The sequence below is a fragment of the Dothidotthia symphoricarpi genome (assembly GCF_010015815.1).
Source record: "Dothidotthia symphoricarpi CBS 119687 unplaced genomic scaffold P153scaffold_13, whole genome shotgun sequence".
Classification (NCBI taxonomy): Eukaryota; Fungi; Ascomycota; class Dothideomycetes; order Pleosporales; family Dothidotthiaceae; genus Dothidotthia; species Dothidotthia symphoricarpi.
The window spans coordinates 498,238-514,558 of record NW_022985020.1 but is presented as its reverse complement, the minus strand read 5'-3'; the positions used below and the strand labels follow the sequence as shown (position 1 = coordinate 514,558).

Below are 16,321 nucleotides of genomic sequence, written 5' to 3'. Positions count from 1 at the left end.
TCATGTCATGTCATGTTGCGTAGTATGAATAATACTGTAGCTCCCAACTAACTATCCCATCTCCATCTCAACGGAAGCAAAAAGGCTCGTATACAATCGCAATCACGAACACATACACCTATCAATCCCCCCAAAGCAACAACAACAACCTCATCGATAGCAGATCCCGATATCCCTCAAACTAACACAATCCACCTCGCACTAAGATACACCAACACGCTCCTCGGCCTGAATACACCTGAACTTGGAATTCGTCGAGGGACTTACACCTTCTTCGGGTCAGACACCGCGTCATCATCGTCACCATCGCCGCCATCATCGTCATCGTCGTACTCATCGTCTTCGGAGTCGGCTTCGATGATCTGATCCTCTGATACCGATTTCGTATTGGGAGTCTTTGTCAATGTTGTCTTTGTCGTGGTTTCAAGCACCTTGGAAGGCGTCGCTTTCACCGTCTTCGTGACTTTTGTAGTTGTGATTTTTGAGGGTTTCGCGGACCGTGATGCCTTCTTCTTCTGTGTACCTGTATGTTTTGCTTCTAAATCTTTCGTCTTCGAGGGAGGGGGTTTGCGTGTCTCTTTCTGCTTCTTCTTCTCTTTTACCACCGTTTCCTCTTTCTCCTTCTCCTCCTTCTCCTCCCTCCCCCTCTGCCCCAAAAACGGATCCACAACCCCCTCCAACTCCGCAAACTCCACAAACCCCTCAAACCCCTCCCCATGCACAGCCGCATCATCATCCGGCGCGCCATCCTTAAACTTCCGCGCCCGTCCCCATCTGCAAAACACCCACCCGTGTGTCAAAACGCGGACGCGGACACCCCTCCCCTCACATCCGTCTTGGAACACGCGCTTCGCGGCGGTACTCTCGTGTGTCTCCCACCCGCCGCGCCGATACGCAGTCACGCCGTCCATGAGCGTGATCTGCGTGAGGGGATCATCGTTTCCCGCGCGCCGGTTCTCCTTTTCCGAGCCGGAAGAAGGCGTGCGCGGGTTCTGCACCCGCATGCCGGCGTCGTTGAAGCATTCCATGCGTGCGGAGTCGTACAGGTCTTCTTTGAACACGGGCTCGAAGTGGTATGCTGTGTGGGGGTCGAGGCGCATGTGCAGGCTTAGCATGGCGGCTTCGGCGACGAGCGTGAACAGAGCGTCGAGGACGGGACGCGGGGTTTGGAGGGAGGTTTGCGTGGGGTCTAGGGCGAGGATGGGGGTGAGGTGCGTCCAGAGGGCGTGGACGATGTGGGTTACGTGGTTTGCGAAGTTGGTTGGGAGGGGGATGGCGGTATTGGTGGTGGTGGTAGAACGATGTCCTTGTTTCTGCAGGATATCTCGAATTGTCTCAGCGTAGCGTTTATTGCGATCAAATCCTATAATGTGTGTTAGTTCGCCGCATATTTCTCGGTGTAAAAACTTTTTACTCACCGTCTTCCCCCTGAAACTCAACCTGAATCCTCGCAACAACCTCACATTCCTCCTTCTCCCCGCCGAAAAACACATGCCCAAACACCTGCTCAGCAAGCACATTCCCCACAATCGCACACACAACCGCCCACCGCTTCTGCTCGACAAGAAACAAGTCATGCCACCCCTGCGCCCCCGTAGGACCCCCGGACGCAACGCATCCCACGATCTTCACGGTCGCGGGCTGCATCTTCGCGTACACGTTTGCCGTTAGTAGTGACACGTCGTCGGAGTGCGGGAATGTGAAGAACGTCGAGGCGAAGCGCTCCATCTGCGTCATTACCGCCCATAGACTATCGCGTAGCTCGGCGTCGCGGAGCGCGTACTCGGGTTCTTTGACGTCGTCTTGGATGGTGTGCTGTAGAAGTGGGAGGTCGGTGGGGTCGAGGTGCGAGACGAGGGTTTGGGCGCGGCGGTTGGGGGAGGTGGCCCATTGCTCTGTCGGGGTGAGGTTGAGCCAGTCTGCGGTGGAGAGTTTGGCGTTGGAGGTTGGTCTTAGGGTCTTTTGCACGGGTGTTGGATTTTGTGGAGAGTGCTTCTGGGCTAATGACTGGCTTGGTTTTTTGGGTGGAGGGTTTCGCGGGGGAACGATTGCAGGTTTGTCTTCTTGCGTTGAGGTCGGCTTTGTAGAGGCTTGCTTGCTGACTGGCGGAGAAGGAGCAGGTGACCTCGGAGTCCGTGTCGAAGGGCTCTTCGTCGATGTAAGGCCCTGCGGGACGGCAGGTGGGGGAATAAGCGGTTGATCCAACTTTACAGTGAATGACCGTTGCCCACGGGGCTTGATAGCAGTATCCTTGGGCTCTCGTGATTGTGGCCCAGGCACCTGGCTCTTCTCTTGCTTACGCGTTTTTGGCGGTCGTACAACGTCAAACTCCTCGGAATCAGAGCTGTAATACTGCCGCAGCAGCTGTTTCTGAGCACCTCTACTGGCAAGTGGGTGATCGACGAGGGCACTCTTACCCAGCCTCGCTTTCTTGAGCTCCTCAGCGTGTGTGCCATGCTCAACAAAGGTATGCAAAGCACCCTGTGCTTCAGCAATCTCCTTGGAAAGCATATCGGTCTCGCTCTCGCTGGCGGACTCTACCAGTTCGTTGGCTCTCTCAAGATAATGCTTGGCTTTGTGCGTGTTCGCAGTCTTCTTCGACCTGCTACTACTTTCTGAGACGGGCTTCGTGGGTGTTGAAGTCTGTGGTTTCTTGCGGAACCCTGACTTAGGTTCCTTGCCCGAAGGCGTCAAACTCGCCGCCGGCACATCACTATCACTTCCTTCCTCGATTTCGTAGATGACTTCCATCCTGGTGCTAGAGCCAGATGCATATGGAGAGCTCCTGCGGTCATCGGGAGTGTATCGCAGATCAGATTTCGTTGCGCGACGCTTATGCGAGCGATCCAGATCGCTGCTGGCTCGGCGCTTGCTGTGAGAGTTGGTGGATGATTTTTCTGGAGAAGAACCCTCTGGAGAGGAGAGCATCCTTGTTAGTTTCTTGACGTACTCCATAGTTGTGGTTGGTTATGGAAAGTTGCAATGCGCACAATTTGGAGACGTAGAAATGAAATGCAGAGGTGCAGAAAAAAGAGTAAATCGAGGGAAACATCCTGCTTCGTCGCATCTTGTATATTCACCCCGATAGCTTTGTCTTTGTCGTGCATCGCCGGATGCGGCAATCGCGAAGACCTGCACCCGGAAGTGGATTTGTGTTTGTTCTGATGTTGGAGACAAAGACACTAATTGTCAGGTGTAAATCAGGAACAACAGACGTTGCGCGATTGAAGACGTGTCTTTGATTAAGATGGGGGTGTGATCAATGAAGAGAACACAGCACATTCCGATGAACGTCACTCGCTCACTTGGCGTGGCTATCGAGACGCACGAATGGTTCCGGTTGCGTCTGTTAGCAACAGTTTCCTCTTAGACTTTCTGCTCCCTTCCGTACTATCAAAGTCCGATGATGCGAGAAAGTGGTAAAAGGCAGTTGACAACCGAAGCGATGTCACATATTAAACAACCGAGGAGAGTAGACTGCGAAGATAATATCAGCATCATCATTATGTTTCAATGCATACTATCTTCCTCTCGCCAACACTCATGTGCTGCAAGCCGACAAACTGAAGGAGCTCCCACAAACAACAAACTGAACCAAACACCCTCTACAAACCGACTGGATATTGACAAAAGAAAAGAAAAGCCAGAGCGGGACTCTGGATGCAATAAACATGCTAAAGTACGAAGACAAAACGTAGCAATTCGACTTTTCAAACGTTTCACGATTTGACTGTTGGTGTCCAATTCTTATACAAGCAAGAACACAGGCTCCCTGCGTCTTGCGACGTCACGCCATCAGTAACTTCCTCGCCTGAGGTGGTCTTGCAAGATGGAATATTTTGACCACCGGCTGCGACTTGCTCGATACGTGCAGCTAAGTTTGGCATTAGCATACTGCTCTAAGGCGAGTCGACAGAAAGAGCACATACCATACGGCCACGCAGAATACCCAGTATCATCCACGCTGATTGTATCATCAGGGTAGTCTCTTTGCAATTTCGTATACAGATGACCCTGCAATGTTGTGGTGCCATAATCACACTCAAAATCGCCTTTCGTGTCGCCCAAAGTCCCTGTCATGTTCACCGACTTGGTCCGACTCATCTGGAACTTGTAGCGTTCTGTATCTTTCCCTTCGTCTAACAACTCCAGTTCCTGATTTTGGAAAGTCATACTAAGAACTTCGCCATCGTCTCGGGATGTGAGTTTGTATGCGCCTGCCGAGCCAGTGATTTCCCAGTTCATAATGGCGAGGGCTTTCTGTGGGTCAGAGTAGTAGTCGGTGATGGGGTTGCATGTCCAGGTGTTGGGGTCAGATGTGCAGTTCTTGTTGACGGTGTCGAGGTAGGTTATGAAAGAGTATTTGCCGACAGGGAAGTTTTCAGGAGCCGTGGACGGTGACAGAGTGGAGGTTGATGTGGGTGGAGAATCAGTAGTGGTACTAGTGTCTGTGGATACAGGTTGAGAGTCTCCACTGGTAGGCGTGGGAGACGTTTCGGAGGAGCCGGGTGACGTAGACGATGTACTGTATACATGCGTCAGTACATGCGATTAATCAAAGAGGCGGAAGACAACAGGTGCCTTACCTGTCGGATGACTTCTTTTTCAGCCCCAGTGCCAGACCGACTGCCAGCGCAACAATAAGGGCGATTACTATCGCTGCAACGATGATAATCCTCTTCCGTCCATAGCCTCTCCTGGTTCCCCCGTGTTTCCGGTCCCTCACCTGCCCAAACTTGTCCCCATCCTTGTCGCTCCATACGCTAACGCTAAGATTACTACCAGAACCATTGCGGCTTCGGTCGTCGGTACTCGGTATGCCCAGCCGCCCGCCCGCGAAGAACGAGGTCAAACGAGCCTTGCGTGGAGTCGGATGCACGTGTAGAGCTGCATCGACGTGCTGGTGAGTGGGGTCGTTGCAGTAGGTTGTGGTCGTGTTGACGTTGATCTTGGCCGAGGAATCGGGTTGGAAGCATTTGCTGTGGCTATTCTCGAGAACGATGGAAAGGCGTTGGCCAGCCGGTGTCGAGATGCGTTTGGCAGGTCGTTCGCCGTCGAGTGGTTGGTGGGCACCTGCGCGTTTGAAGCTGAATACATTCATGGCGGAACTAATCGTAGCGTTGTTTATAGCTTGGGACTCCTTTTCATGCTCGGCAGGCTTATCGACAGCGCTAGACGACTTGTCCAACGCTCGATGATGGACCGGACAACAGATGGGATGGAGAGAAACAGAAGAACAGCGCAGCTGAACAGAAGAGAACGGAAAGGGTGAGGATGCCCACGAGTCGTTGCTTGACTCCAGCTACAGCTTGGATAAGGACCGAAAGCTTGTGGTGCAGACACGCGACAATCTTACTCTACATGGAGCTGAGCACATGGTCTATGCTCCGAATCACCCGCTAACATCCCTTGTAGCCTACTGTATTTCTCGATATGGACTACCGCCTGCCTCTTGCGGAGCCCATGCAGCCGATACCTCGTATGACCGAGTCGTGGTGCTGCCTCGTGGAACGTGTGCGGGAACTAACCGTACAGAGTGAACGCTCGAGTGGGCCGTGAAGATCGTGCACGAACAAACCGATACCTAATCTATGGAGAACGTCATCATGGAGAGAAAGCGGGCAAAGGCATCGATGAGACGTGGTTGAGATCCTCAACATCCAAGACGCACGAGACGCGTTGTTTTGGTTGTGGGATTATTGTTGGGAGGAATCGACGTGCCAAATAAAGTTTCTGTTCCTGCATTTTGACAGGGGGCGGGTGGCGGCACAACCGTCCGCCGAGCTCCGACTTCGAATTTCAGTCAACCAGCCCTCACCTTCACTACATGCCACTATGTGTGTACTCCTCATCGACCAGAAAATTCTGGCAACGTGCTCCCTTGATGTGTAAACGTCGCGTTACTAGGAGAGTTGGTAGCTGAATGTATAGTCACGTGGGGCAACAAACGCGTCTTCACCGCAGGCCTTCATCACGCGTGCCAACCAGCTAAACGCGGCGGGTTGGATTTCGACAACTAACTATCCGATCACCTCCTCATGAAATTTTCCTGTTGTCAACTTAGTCACCTACTACTATACTCCACGCGTTTGCTGGAGCTCGCCCAATTCTATCTCTTTCTAGAGTTCGAGGCTTCACAACGACAGTGGCATAATTGCTGTTTCTCGCTTACCCCACAATATTGAGGCTACCCGCATCACGAATCACACAGGAAGATCACAATCATGTCTGCGAACCGCACAGTCGTCCGGCTGCGTCCAGGCTGCTCGGATGGCGATGCAACACACATCCCCAGACCGGGCAAATGCACACAGGTGAACCCACCGACGCTCTACCTTGAGAAGATTGGACAGCAGTGGATGGAAGAACGTGGTGAAGCTCAAGCAGGTGTCAAGTACGTTCTCGAATCTCTGCCACCAGGATACTCCATGTGGCAACGACCTCGTGGTAAGGGCGCTCATGTCGACAAATACCTGTATGGACACCCATCCCACAGGGCTTTCGACTCACCGAACCGCTTTTATCCACACTTCGCATACCTTGTGCAGAACGCAGGGAATAGTATTGGATGCCCTTGTACTGTGTGTATGGGAGGTTCAGGCGTGCTTCCAAAAACCTCTCCCAACAATAGCATGCGCACGTCCAGCGCAGCATCCTCTCGTCCACCAACAGCAACCCAGACATACAAACTACCGACGGCGAAGTCCGCCCCGGTATTTCCCGATCTTCGTCACGCGTCCCAAATTCCAGCAAAGACGTCAACTCCTGCGTATCATGATCATCCACAGGCGTTTCAAGTGTTACAACCGCAGCCCACACTGACGGCTCCTCTAGCGTTGCAACCAACAAGCTGGCCTAAGGTAATCAGGCCGGGTATGTCCACAACTCGAACAGATGAGAAAGGAACACCAGACATATATCGAAATCTAATTGAGAAGCTCAGGCGCGACAACGTCATTGATGAGACCATAGAGGAGCCGCTGAGCCCAGACTGGAAAGCCGAGCAGGAAATTCTTCCAACCCTACTCAAGGAACTGAAAGTCAGGGATAAATGGGTTCCGCGAGCAGGTGATATCGTTCTGTATGTGAGAGAACTTTCTGAGGACGTAGATATTGTCCGGAATAACGCTTCAGGGGAGTTCAAGTTGTTTGATGGACAGATGAACAGGTATATTGGCTCTCCCGCCTGGGAAGCCGGTCTTATCGGACAGATTCCGACTGAGATGACTACTATCGACGACATCATCGAGGACGGCGACAGGCCTGTCAACATCACATATTCAGGGGTTCGCATCGAGCCGTTACCGAATGTTAACGATCCCGACAAATCCTTGTCCAAGCGATATAAGTACTTTCCGATTCGGCAGGTCAGGCCTTTCATATTGTGGAAAGAGCTTCTGCACCAGATACCACAGGAACGATGGCACCCAACGATCACCAACGCTTTGACAGTCACGGCGACCATGTCGTTGATAGGCAAGCATCGCTTCCGTGGCACATGGCCGAACGCCCAAATATATTGTCATGGAATACATCTTGGGTACGAGATGCTTGCCGTTGGCGACGTTGTGCGTCTTCTACCTATATCCAGACTTCAGCAAACAGAGTGCTCCGACATTCTTGTTATCAAATCCATACGCCTCAAGTGGTCTGGCTTAGACAAAGCCTCCAACAACGATTGGGATGACAATCAGCCCTACAACTCCACCATCTTGATCTACGGCTCTGCATACACGAGCGACGCATCTCGCCTGAACAAAGAATGGCTTTCGAACGACAACGTAGAGCCGCCACGAGTAGCAGACGGCTATCCAGGCCTGCACCCACTGCACCCTCCCACGAAAGAAATCGTAGTCCCCATGTCCCGCATCCTAGGGCGTCTCTACGAGCGCAACGCCATGGCCCTCTGGCTTAACTCCCACCCTGACGACCTCCCAGGCCTCGACCCAGGCCGGCAAGGCCTCCTAGAAGGCCGCGCCTTCGCGCACAAAAACGACCGCCGCATCGTTGAAAACCCGGGCTCAAGCTGGTATTGGGGCGACAACCGCGCCGACGCACTGGACCTGCAAACCATCAACGGCCTCGAAGTCGCGAAGCACGACCCCGAGCGCAAGACGAAAGAATGGCGCCACAAAATGGACCAGCTGCAGCGCTTGGAGAACGAGAAAGCCCGCTTGGATGCAAAGCCCGCTGCTCCTCTCGGCCTGCGACGTTTCATGGCGCCGGGCACTGATGCGCTGCCCGTTAGGGTGCAGCCGCTACGCGTAGCCGAGGAGAGCGGTAGTGGGACGAGTACGGCGACGAGCTCCGTGTCCGGAAAGAAGAGAAGCCATATTGTGAATCTGGATACTGATGAGGAGGACGAGGATGAGGACGAGAAGGAGATCCGCGCTTACACTAAGATCATCGAGGATATGCCGAGCGTAGTGCGCAAGAAACCCAAGGTTATGGTCGTTATTGACTGAGTATCTGGTTCAAAACACGATGATGATATTTACGGGCTTCGATGATACGACACATGGTCACGAGGGGATAGAGAAAATGGGTTCCGATGCTTAGGCGTCGGGGGTGCACAGACCTGGGAAAAGTACGAGCAGAGAAGGATACGAGGAAGGGAATGCACAATGCACTATCATGTTGAAAGGATGCGTGAGTTTATCGAGAGAGAGAGAGGCAGAGGATCGGATCATAAATCTCTCTCCACGTGTATGTACTCAAACATGATGAAATCACATAGACCAAACAAGTTTACAAAAAAGACAAAAGGCCCCTCGTACACAAACAGCGAGCGGACGAAGAAGTTATCCCACTACACATGAACTCACACCACCACATCACAACAAGCCAACAACTGCGCGTAAAAATATATCATTCCCCGCACTATCCTCGTATCAAACCCCACAAAAAAACCGATCTATCAACAGTCTCGAAAAAAAGAGGAGTATCCGTAATACAATAAGCCAAAACACGAACAAAAAACAAACAAAAGTAGCGACATCGACATCCGCAACGCCGAACCCAGCGCCGAACCGTCGCTATGCAAAAAAACGAAAAAAGAATGTCCCGGTAAGCGAGATCAAAACGGGTGTGAAAAGGAAAAGAGAAGAAAAAGAGGGACGTATGGGCAATAACAAACAACAACATTCGCACAAGTATGATAGAGTAGGGTGAAACGGAAACATGGATAAACACAGCCCAAACGCCTCAATCCTCCGTGTATATACGCACGCACTCGAACTAATAGCTCTTGTATTTCTGACGCAAAAGTTAGCGCACATCCCGTTAAACAGTGTGAAGGAAAGAGGGAGAAGGAAACTTACATCTTCAATCTTGCGACGACTCCCCTCATCCAGCGCATTCCCCACGCCCAACAACGCGTTACTAACCGCCTTCGTCGCTCCCAGCGCAGGCCTGAGGATAACGGTCGGCGCGTGTCTCGCCAGCGCACGCGCCATGCCCACGCCGCTCCCTTGCTCCATGACCTCGGCGGGAATAGCAATGACAGCGTCGCGCGCAGTGAGTAGGTCTCGCTCGAGGTGGCGTGCAGCGCTGCGGAGACCGGCGCGCACACCGATGGGCTGGTTTGCATAGTGGGAGACTGCACGGGGTTCTTCGGTAGGGGAAGGCGGGTCTGAACCGTCCCAGTCGGCGGACTGGCGGGAACGAGAGCGAGGTGAGGAAGCGGGTTGCGGGACGAGGAAGGCTTCTGCGCCTTCGAGGAGTGTTTGCGTGCCGATGGCGACTTTAGCGCCTAGACGGGCAACCTCGCTGGTTGTGTTTTTGGCAAATGCGTACACGCCTTTCTGTAGACTGCGCACGATGCGGCCGTCCTTTTTGTACTCGCGCATGGGCACGACGACCAGATCGCGCATGCCAGATCCGACGTTAACGAGGGGACGCACCGCTGCGAGACCGGCCATGACGCCTGGGAGTTGGTTACGCGTTACATCGGGGGCCCATACATCGTTCAGCGTCTTGTTCAATTTGTCGAAAGATGTGATGCCATAGACAATGGCGTGGCGGAGCGTGATGTCGGAGCCGTCGAGGATGAGGAAGTTCATGAATTCCGTGGTATGGCCTGAGCGTAGACCCCGATAGTCGACACGTTTAGGTTTGTAGTCGAGTTTGAGCTTTACTGCGTTAACTTCGAGACGTTGGATGAAAGGTTGTTCTGCAGCTGGTGCGGTGTCGGTGCTGGGCGCGGAGTCGTCTTTGAACTCGAAGAAGCGGGTGATGAAGTCCAAAGCGTCCTGATCGATGTGTAGACGGAGGGGGAGAATGGTGACCTGTATTCGTGTCAATAAATATCTTACTGAGGCGGATTACGATCATATAACCTACCTTGATGACCAGCTCGGAAGCAGCCAGATCAGTCACTGGCTTCACTGTTAACAACTCCAGATTGATCATCGGTCTATCCAACTCCCGCGCGCTGGGCTCAATGACGCAAGTCACGAACTTCTTCCAAGTCGACGTAGGCACATGATCGAAGATCTCAAAGTCTCGCACACGGACATCGATGGAGTTCAATGTCTCACCAGAATCAGGCGGGAACGCCACCAAGTCGACGGCTACACCCATAAGCGAGAACACAATCTTCTTGTGCTTGCTGCGCTCGAGTTTGAGGCGACGTCTGCCTGACTTCGTAGCGGTACGTGGGCGTGCGGTAGCTCCAGTGGAGCGAGTAGCAGTGGAAGTCGCATAGCTGCCCGTCTCACTGACCAAGTCATCGATATCGTGATTGATCCGGCGCGCGAGTGCTCCCTTCTCGTCGTTGATAGGAACGCCAATCCAGACCGAATTGAACAAGAAGTCCTCCTCAACAAAGTCATCATCTTCTTCGTCTTCGTCTTGAGCCCTTCGTCGTCGCTCCTCGGCACGAGCTTCAACATTGTCTACGGCTTGCGTGATGATATCGCGAGTGCGAGGCCAGTCATAACCATCGTACAAATTCCAGATGATGTTCATATCCCGCACCCTGACTTTAAGCGGCGCATCTGGGATCTTGAACTCGTTCGTGAGATGATACTGGTTCTTTGTCGAATCCCACTTCTTAGCTTTGCCCTTGTGGTCTGAGTCGGAGTCGTGGAAGTATTTCTCGTTGAAGTCGAAACCTTCTTCGTCTTTCGTGACTTCGTAGTGTTCCTGGAAGCTTTCTAGAAGACCACGATCTCCGCGTTGCCGGATGAGAGGCGGAGTTGCCAACGCGCCAAGATCGTCTTCGCCGAGCATGCTATCTCCCATCTGTTCGTCGGTGGGTATAGAGTCCGGATTGTAAAAGCTGCCTACATATTCGAGGTTCGTAGGCACTTCATCGTCGACAAGATCGGCGTTGCTCATGAAATCGTCGTCGTCAGGGTCATCGGAGCCGGCAACTGCATCACCGGTGAAGGATTCCATCATTTGCTGCAGCGGTACCACCGTCCGATATCTTTCAGCCGTAGAGGGAGGTGTTGGCGGCTGGAGACCATTCAGGACGGCAATGAGCGTTTGGGTAGAGTCTGCGCAAGATTCCAGAACAAAAAGCTCATTTTTGAACTCCACATCGACAAGCTGCGGTTTGTCTTTGCCATCGCCTGCAATGTTAACACAGATTTTGGCAGCAGAAACGGAGCTCAGAGACACGAATCCAATCTCGCGTAGTTCAGCGAGATGTCGGTTCACACCTATCGCGCTGGCAGCCGGTGATGGCTCGTGTTCCTCTTCAAGGCGAGCAATGTCGTCGATAGCATGTATGGAAGCCTTTCTAAGCTCGACCAAAACCGAATAGTCAGTTTTGGCCTGCTTGCCTGATACGTGGGCTTCTGTAAGTACGAATAGACATTTCGAAGGAATCTTGCGTGGATTCAGACCAACTGCGCAATTTCTGAGCAGTAGGTCAATCTCCAACGGCTTCGCAGTGACAGTAGAAGGCGTGCTTGCCTGGGACGATTGCCTACTGAGTGTCTTTGGAGAAGAAGCTCCCGTGATAGTTGCGACGCTTGCAGCAATACCCAATGCGATTTCGTCAGCTGTGCCATCGTCTGAAATGCCAAGGGCGGCCATGATGGTTGACACCCTGTACTCGGCGCAAAGGTTGAAAAGCTTAGCCTTGACGACGGGTTCCATTTCGTCTCCAACCATCCTCACCATGATCATAGGTAGTTGATCTTGCGGCCGCAGTTTCACAACTTCATGAATCAAGACTTCATCATCCCGGCTTACGACAGCCTTTCCAACTTCTGTCGCGAGCAGAGCCGGAACTCCGACGTGTGCAACAGAAGCGTGCTGTAGAGAGACGGAGACATCTCCAAGCTTCTCATTGACTGCGACACGTGCATCGAGCTTCTGCACCGTTGCAAGCGTGAGGATACCAGGTCGGTCATCATCCGGGAGATATTTGGTGACTTTTGATAGACGCGCCACTTCTGCTCCTAGCGCCTCAAAAACCTTCATCTGCTCTAGATCGGATACTCGTACGCCCACACTGCTGATTTCAACACGGAGAATTGATCCCTTTCGACGTTGACGCAGCAATGTTTCGATGAGTATGTCTTCGTTGTTTTCGTATGGATCTTTCGACGGCGTAATCAAAGATATCAGTCTTGAAAGATCGGCTTCGTCGGGCGCGGTCAGGAGGTTCACGGTAGTTCCCTGTATCTCCACCAGAAGGGGTGCACCTGCTTGCGCTGCGTCAAGGTGCGGACCAGAAAGCCGAACTTCTGAGATTTTCAAACGAAGGTTGCTTCCGCGGGCGGCGACACGGACAGAGGTTGTCTGCAGTTGCACGGCACAACTCTTCCCTTTCAGAGTAAGTGAAACCTCGCCAAAGTGAACATGAATCTTCGGTATACTAGTCGGCGTTGATGGTGCTTCGGACGGGGGTGGCAGAGAGTCGCCGAAATGGACACCACGTGGCCTTGGTCGCGTTGGCGACATCACTGGACTATTGACGGTGTGGTTGGAGCTGATGGAGTTGCCTAGTTCCAGCACTCCGCTAAACCCACCAAAGGAACTGAGTGCATCATCAAGCTTTTGAATATCGAGCATGACTTTGACGGGACGAGTGACGACTGTGACCCGTTTGTCTCTGCCTTGCTCATAATCAATCTCCACATCGTTGCTGAGCCGTTCAGAGGTGTTGCTGATAGATGGCCGGGGTCGGGTTTTCGAATTGTCGAAAGAGATGATATCCAAATCCAACGATGACAAAACAAATGTACCTATCAGTAGCTTCGCACGCACCTCTTGGGAGTTTGTTTGACTGGTCACGCGAATCTTCGATAGACCCGCTCTTAGAATAGCGTCCACAGGGTTGATGCCAAGCATACGACTCGATGCTTGTCCCTCCAGGATTGACTCAGTCATTATGCTCTCCAACCAAGCAAGACCAACATGACGCACTAAGAGTTCGACACTGCTTTTCGCAGGTTGCGAAATCTCTTCGCTCTTTGCTGCCGTATTGTCCTGGCTAGGCTCACCAGTCAGAGCTTTGAGGACTCGATCAAGCATTCCGAACATGATGCGACCCGTGGATACATCCATGTGTCCAACTACTGAGCCTACTTCGATGCTAATGACAGGTGAAGACTCCTTCTTGGGTCGCTCAGTAGGCCTCTCCATCCTGGCAGGTTTCGTGGTTGGGCGTCGCTGCGTCGACTCCTCCAAACCTCTACGTCGATGTGATGTTGAATGGGCATAGTTTGAAAAAGAGCCTGGCATCTCAGCAAAGATAGAATCCTCTCCAATGTTTGGTGGCTTGAAGTCTAAGCTAGACTCCTCAATCTCAAATCCATCCGTCTGCTCGGAAAGTTCCTCTCCTTCCAGTCCTAGCGGAAACCACACAGTGACTTCGTCGATAGTCAGGAAAGTCTTTGCCTGCTTTCGGATAACGTCAGCTTGGCCAGTTGGGGTCTGTGTTTGTCTAAATCGCTGGGAAGAAGCTATACTCTGCCGGCTTCCTGGGCGTGGAGTTTCGCAGCCGTCCTCTATCTCCGGAGGTGGAACTAAAATACTACTAGCGATCATCTCTTCTGGGATTGATTCAGATCTGTCCGATGCACTATCATGGCTCGATGTGGGTGAAGTTTCCCAGCCTCCTGGGAGGTGCAGTCCATCTGATGAATCCGTCCGCGCGACGCTTATTGCACTCATATACATGCTTTCCCCATCGTCAGGGCTGGAGAGCTGTGATTCTGATAGGTCTTGTTCCGGCTCAGGAAGCGACTTGGACAATTGATGAACGCTAGCAATCGGACTTGGTTGTTCCTCCGCTGGCGCCTGGAATACATCGTCTAGCAGGTCAGTTGAACGTTGAAGCTGCTCGGAGACCCTCGACTGAGAAGGTGAACTTCTCGCACTAGGTGCTTTAAACGATCGTCCAAGAGCAGATACTGTGGGTAGGGCGGAGATCGATGCTTCGCTCGCAGGAGCAGACAGGTGGGCAGCTCTGCGTGAGCCTGCACCATCGGACTCCCAATCTTGTGAATATTCCGTGGGCATCTGAGGATTCGCGCCATCGTCGAATGTGGAGTCTAGCATGTCATTCTGTATCGCATACTCTATCAGGCCCTCGTCATCGTATAGAATGCTACTTGCGCCCAAATCTTGGACCGGCAAAGAATGCTGAGATTGAGCAGGAGAGTTGTTCTCCATGTACTCGTTCATTCCGTCGTCTGAAGCGGCATCCGCAAAGCGATCATCATCCACGGTATGCACAGAAGACATTAAGCGATGCTGCTTGGGTGGAGATGGCGCTGTCGGCGAAGATGGCGCTGTCGGAATGCTGGTCTCGTCGCACAGGCTGGCAATCGAAGCTTGGACAGGTGGAAGGACAGCTTGCGGCAAGCTCATAGACTTGGACTGCCCTTGTATTATGGTCTCGTCCTCGGATTGTTCTTCGATTTCGGCTTCGACCTCTGGCGCAACTTGAGCTGAGATTCGACTCGCAGACAGCTCGCTTTGCTTTTCTGGGCTGGTTGTAAGGTCCGAACGAGTAGTTGCAGGTGACGATGATCTTGAGATTCTAGACATGGACACAAAATTGTCAGCATCCGACACCAACCTTGCACATATATTCTCCACACGCATGCGGCGCTTTCCAAGTTTGGAGCTGGTGTCTTCTGGCGTTGCCGCCGAGCTGACCTCGACGCGCGCATCTCGAGAGGCCACTGAATCGATCGCTATTCGCTCGATGCGGAAGTTCAATGACACGGGAGATGCCTCGCTCGGTTTCGGTGTACTTGACGGATCGGCGGAAATTTGGTCCTCGACCTCAACGTCAATGTTGTTGACAACGATGCTGAGGCGATCCAGCGCGGTGTTGAGGATATTTCGTAGGTATGCCGGAAGAGCTAGGGGTGCTCCCATGCCCGCTGAACCCTCATCGTCCCCGTCATCGCTCGAGGCGATTGACTCGTACAGGTATCTAGGCTGAGATTCCAATTCGTGCTGAAGCTCCCTAATCTCTTCAGCGGGCTCCTCGCGCAGGAACGACTTGGCGAGCTCGTCTACAGTCGGCACGTGTTCGTCGTCATCTGAGTCGTCACTCAAATCATCTCGGGGAAGCGGAGGGGAAGATGGTCGTCGGCGGTATGGAGGCGGTCGAGCCCCAGGCGGGTTGCGTGTGTGCCCATGGTCTAGCGCACTGTTCTCGACACTCTCGATCAGTCTGGCTTGTACTTGTATGCCATCCACCTCTATCGATATCTGCGGAACGCCAAAGTCGAGCACGAAGGTGACGCGGAGAAGCGCGGCTCTGGCCTTGGAGAGGTGGAGCTCGGGCGGCAGCTTGAGGTGTAATAGCGCTACAAGTTTCTACACACACTTGTCAGCATCTCGGATGCATCACGCCATGTCCAAAGTGGCGGGTACCTTGATGTGCAGCCCGACATCTCGAACCTCTAGTGTCGTGCGCTTCCCGACATCGACGCTCACGAACTCGGCCGGGTCCTTGTCGAGTATGTCGATGTGTCGCAGGACATACAAGAGCAGCTTCTTGCCGATGGTGCTTGAGAGCCCCGAGAAGAACGCCATCTCGGTCGTGTTGCTGATTGAACGGGTGCTTCAGTTGCCTGGGGGCAAGACTGGCGCCTACCGCTGGGCAGACAACGCCTCCATAGGTAATTTCTTGGTCAGCTCCAGTGGGCCAGCAACTGTTGTGCGCGTTGAACGCAATGCGCAACCTTTACTATGTCGTGAGGGGTGTGTTGCGTGCTGCTGTCTGTTTGTAACAAGTCGCGCTCAGTGAATGGACATGGACATGGACGTGCAAGAGTGTGTTTGTGGGGCGAGGTGATAAGGCGCGTGGCGATCAAGGACTCGTCGCGACGTATATAGAAAG

General features: G+C 52.9%; 4 protein-coding genes across 4 annotated transcripts; 1 reads left to right on the top strand and 3 right to left on the bottom strand.

The window, feature by feature from the left end:
• Positions 1-668: 668 nt before the first annotated feature.
• Positions 669-1,367, bottom strand: P153DRAFT_264135 (uncharacterized protein; the record flags this gene model as incomplete). The annotated part of the gene is made up of 1 exon (XM_033662852.1): positions 669-1,367. A coding segment is annotated over one exon (699 nt), but the record flags the coding sequence as incomplete, so codon positions are not given.
• A 2,352-nt stretch (positions 1,368-3,719) lies between these two features.
• P153DRAFT_294269 (uncharacterized protein) lies at positions 3,720-5,101 on the bottom strand (the record flags this gene model as incomplete). The annotated part of the gene is made up of 3 exons (XM_033663944.1): positions 3,720-3,874; positions 3,930-4,525; positions 4,587-5,101. 3 exons carry the CDS (start codon positions 5,099-5,101, stop codon positions 3,720-3,722), a joined length of 1,266 nt encoding a protein of 421 aa, XP_033522411.1.
• Positions 5,102-5,828: 727 nt separating this feature from the next.
• P153DRAFT_367925 (uncharacterized protein) lies at positions 5,829-8,758 on the top strand (the record flags this gene model as incomplete). The annotated part of the gene is made up of 1 exon (XM_033668387.1): positions 5,829-8,758. A coding segment is annotated over exon 1 (2,237 nt), but the record flags the coding sequence as incomplete, so codon positions are not given.
• A 479-nt stretch (positions 8,759-9,237) lies between these two features.
• Positions 9,238-16,014, bottom strand: P153DRAFT_386993 (uncharacterized protein; the record flags this gene model as incomplete). The annotated part of the gene is made up of 4 exons (XM_033670599.1): positions 9,238-9,255; positions 9,321-10,286; positions 10,342-15,795; positions 15,853-16,014. 4 exons carry the CDS (start codon positions 16,012-16,014, stop codon positions 9,238-9,240), a joined length of 6,600 nt encoding a protein of 2,199 aa, XP_033522409.1.
• Positions 16,015-16,321: the final 307 nt, after the last annotated feature.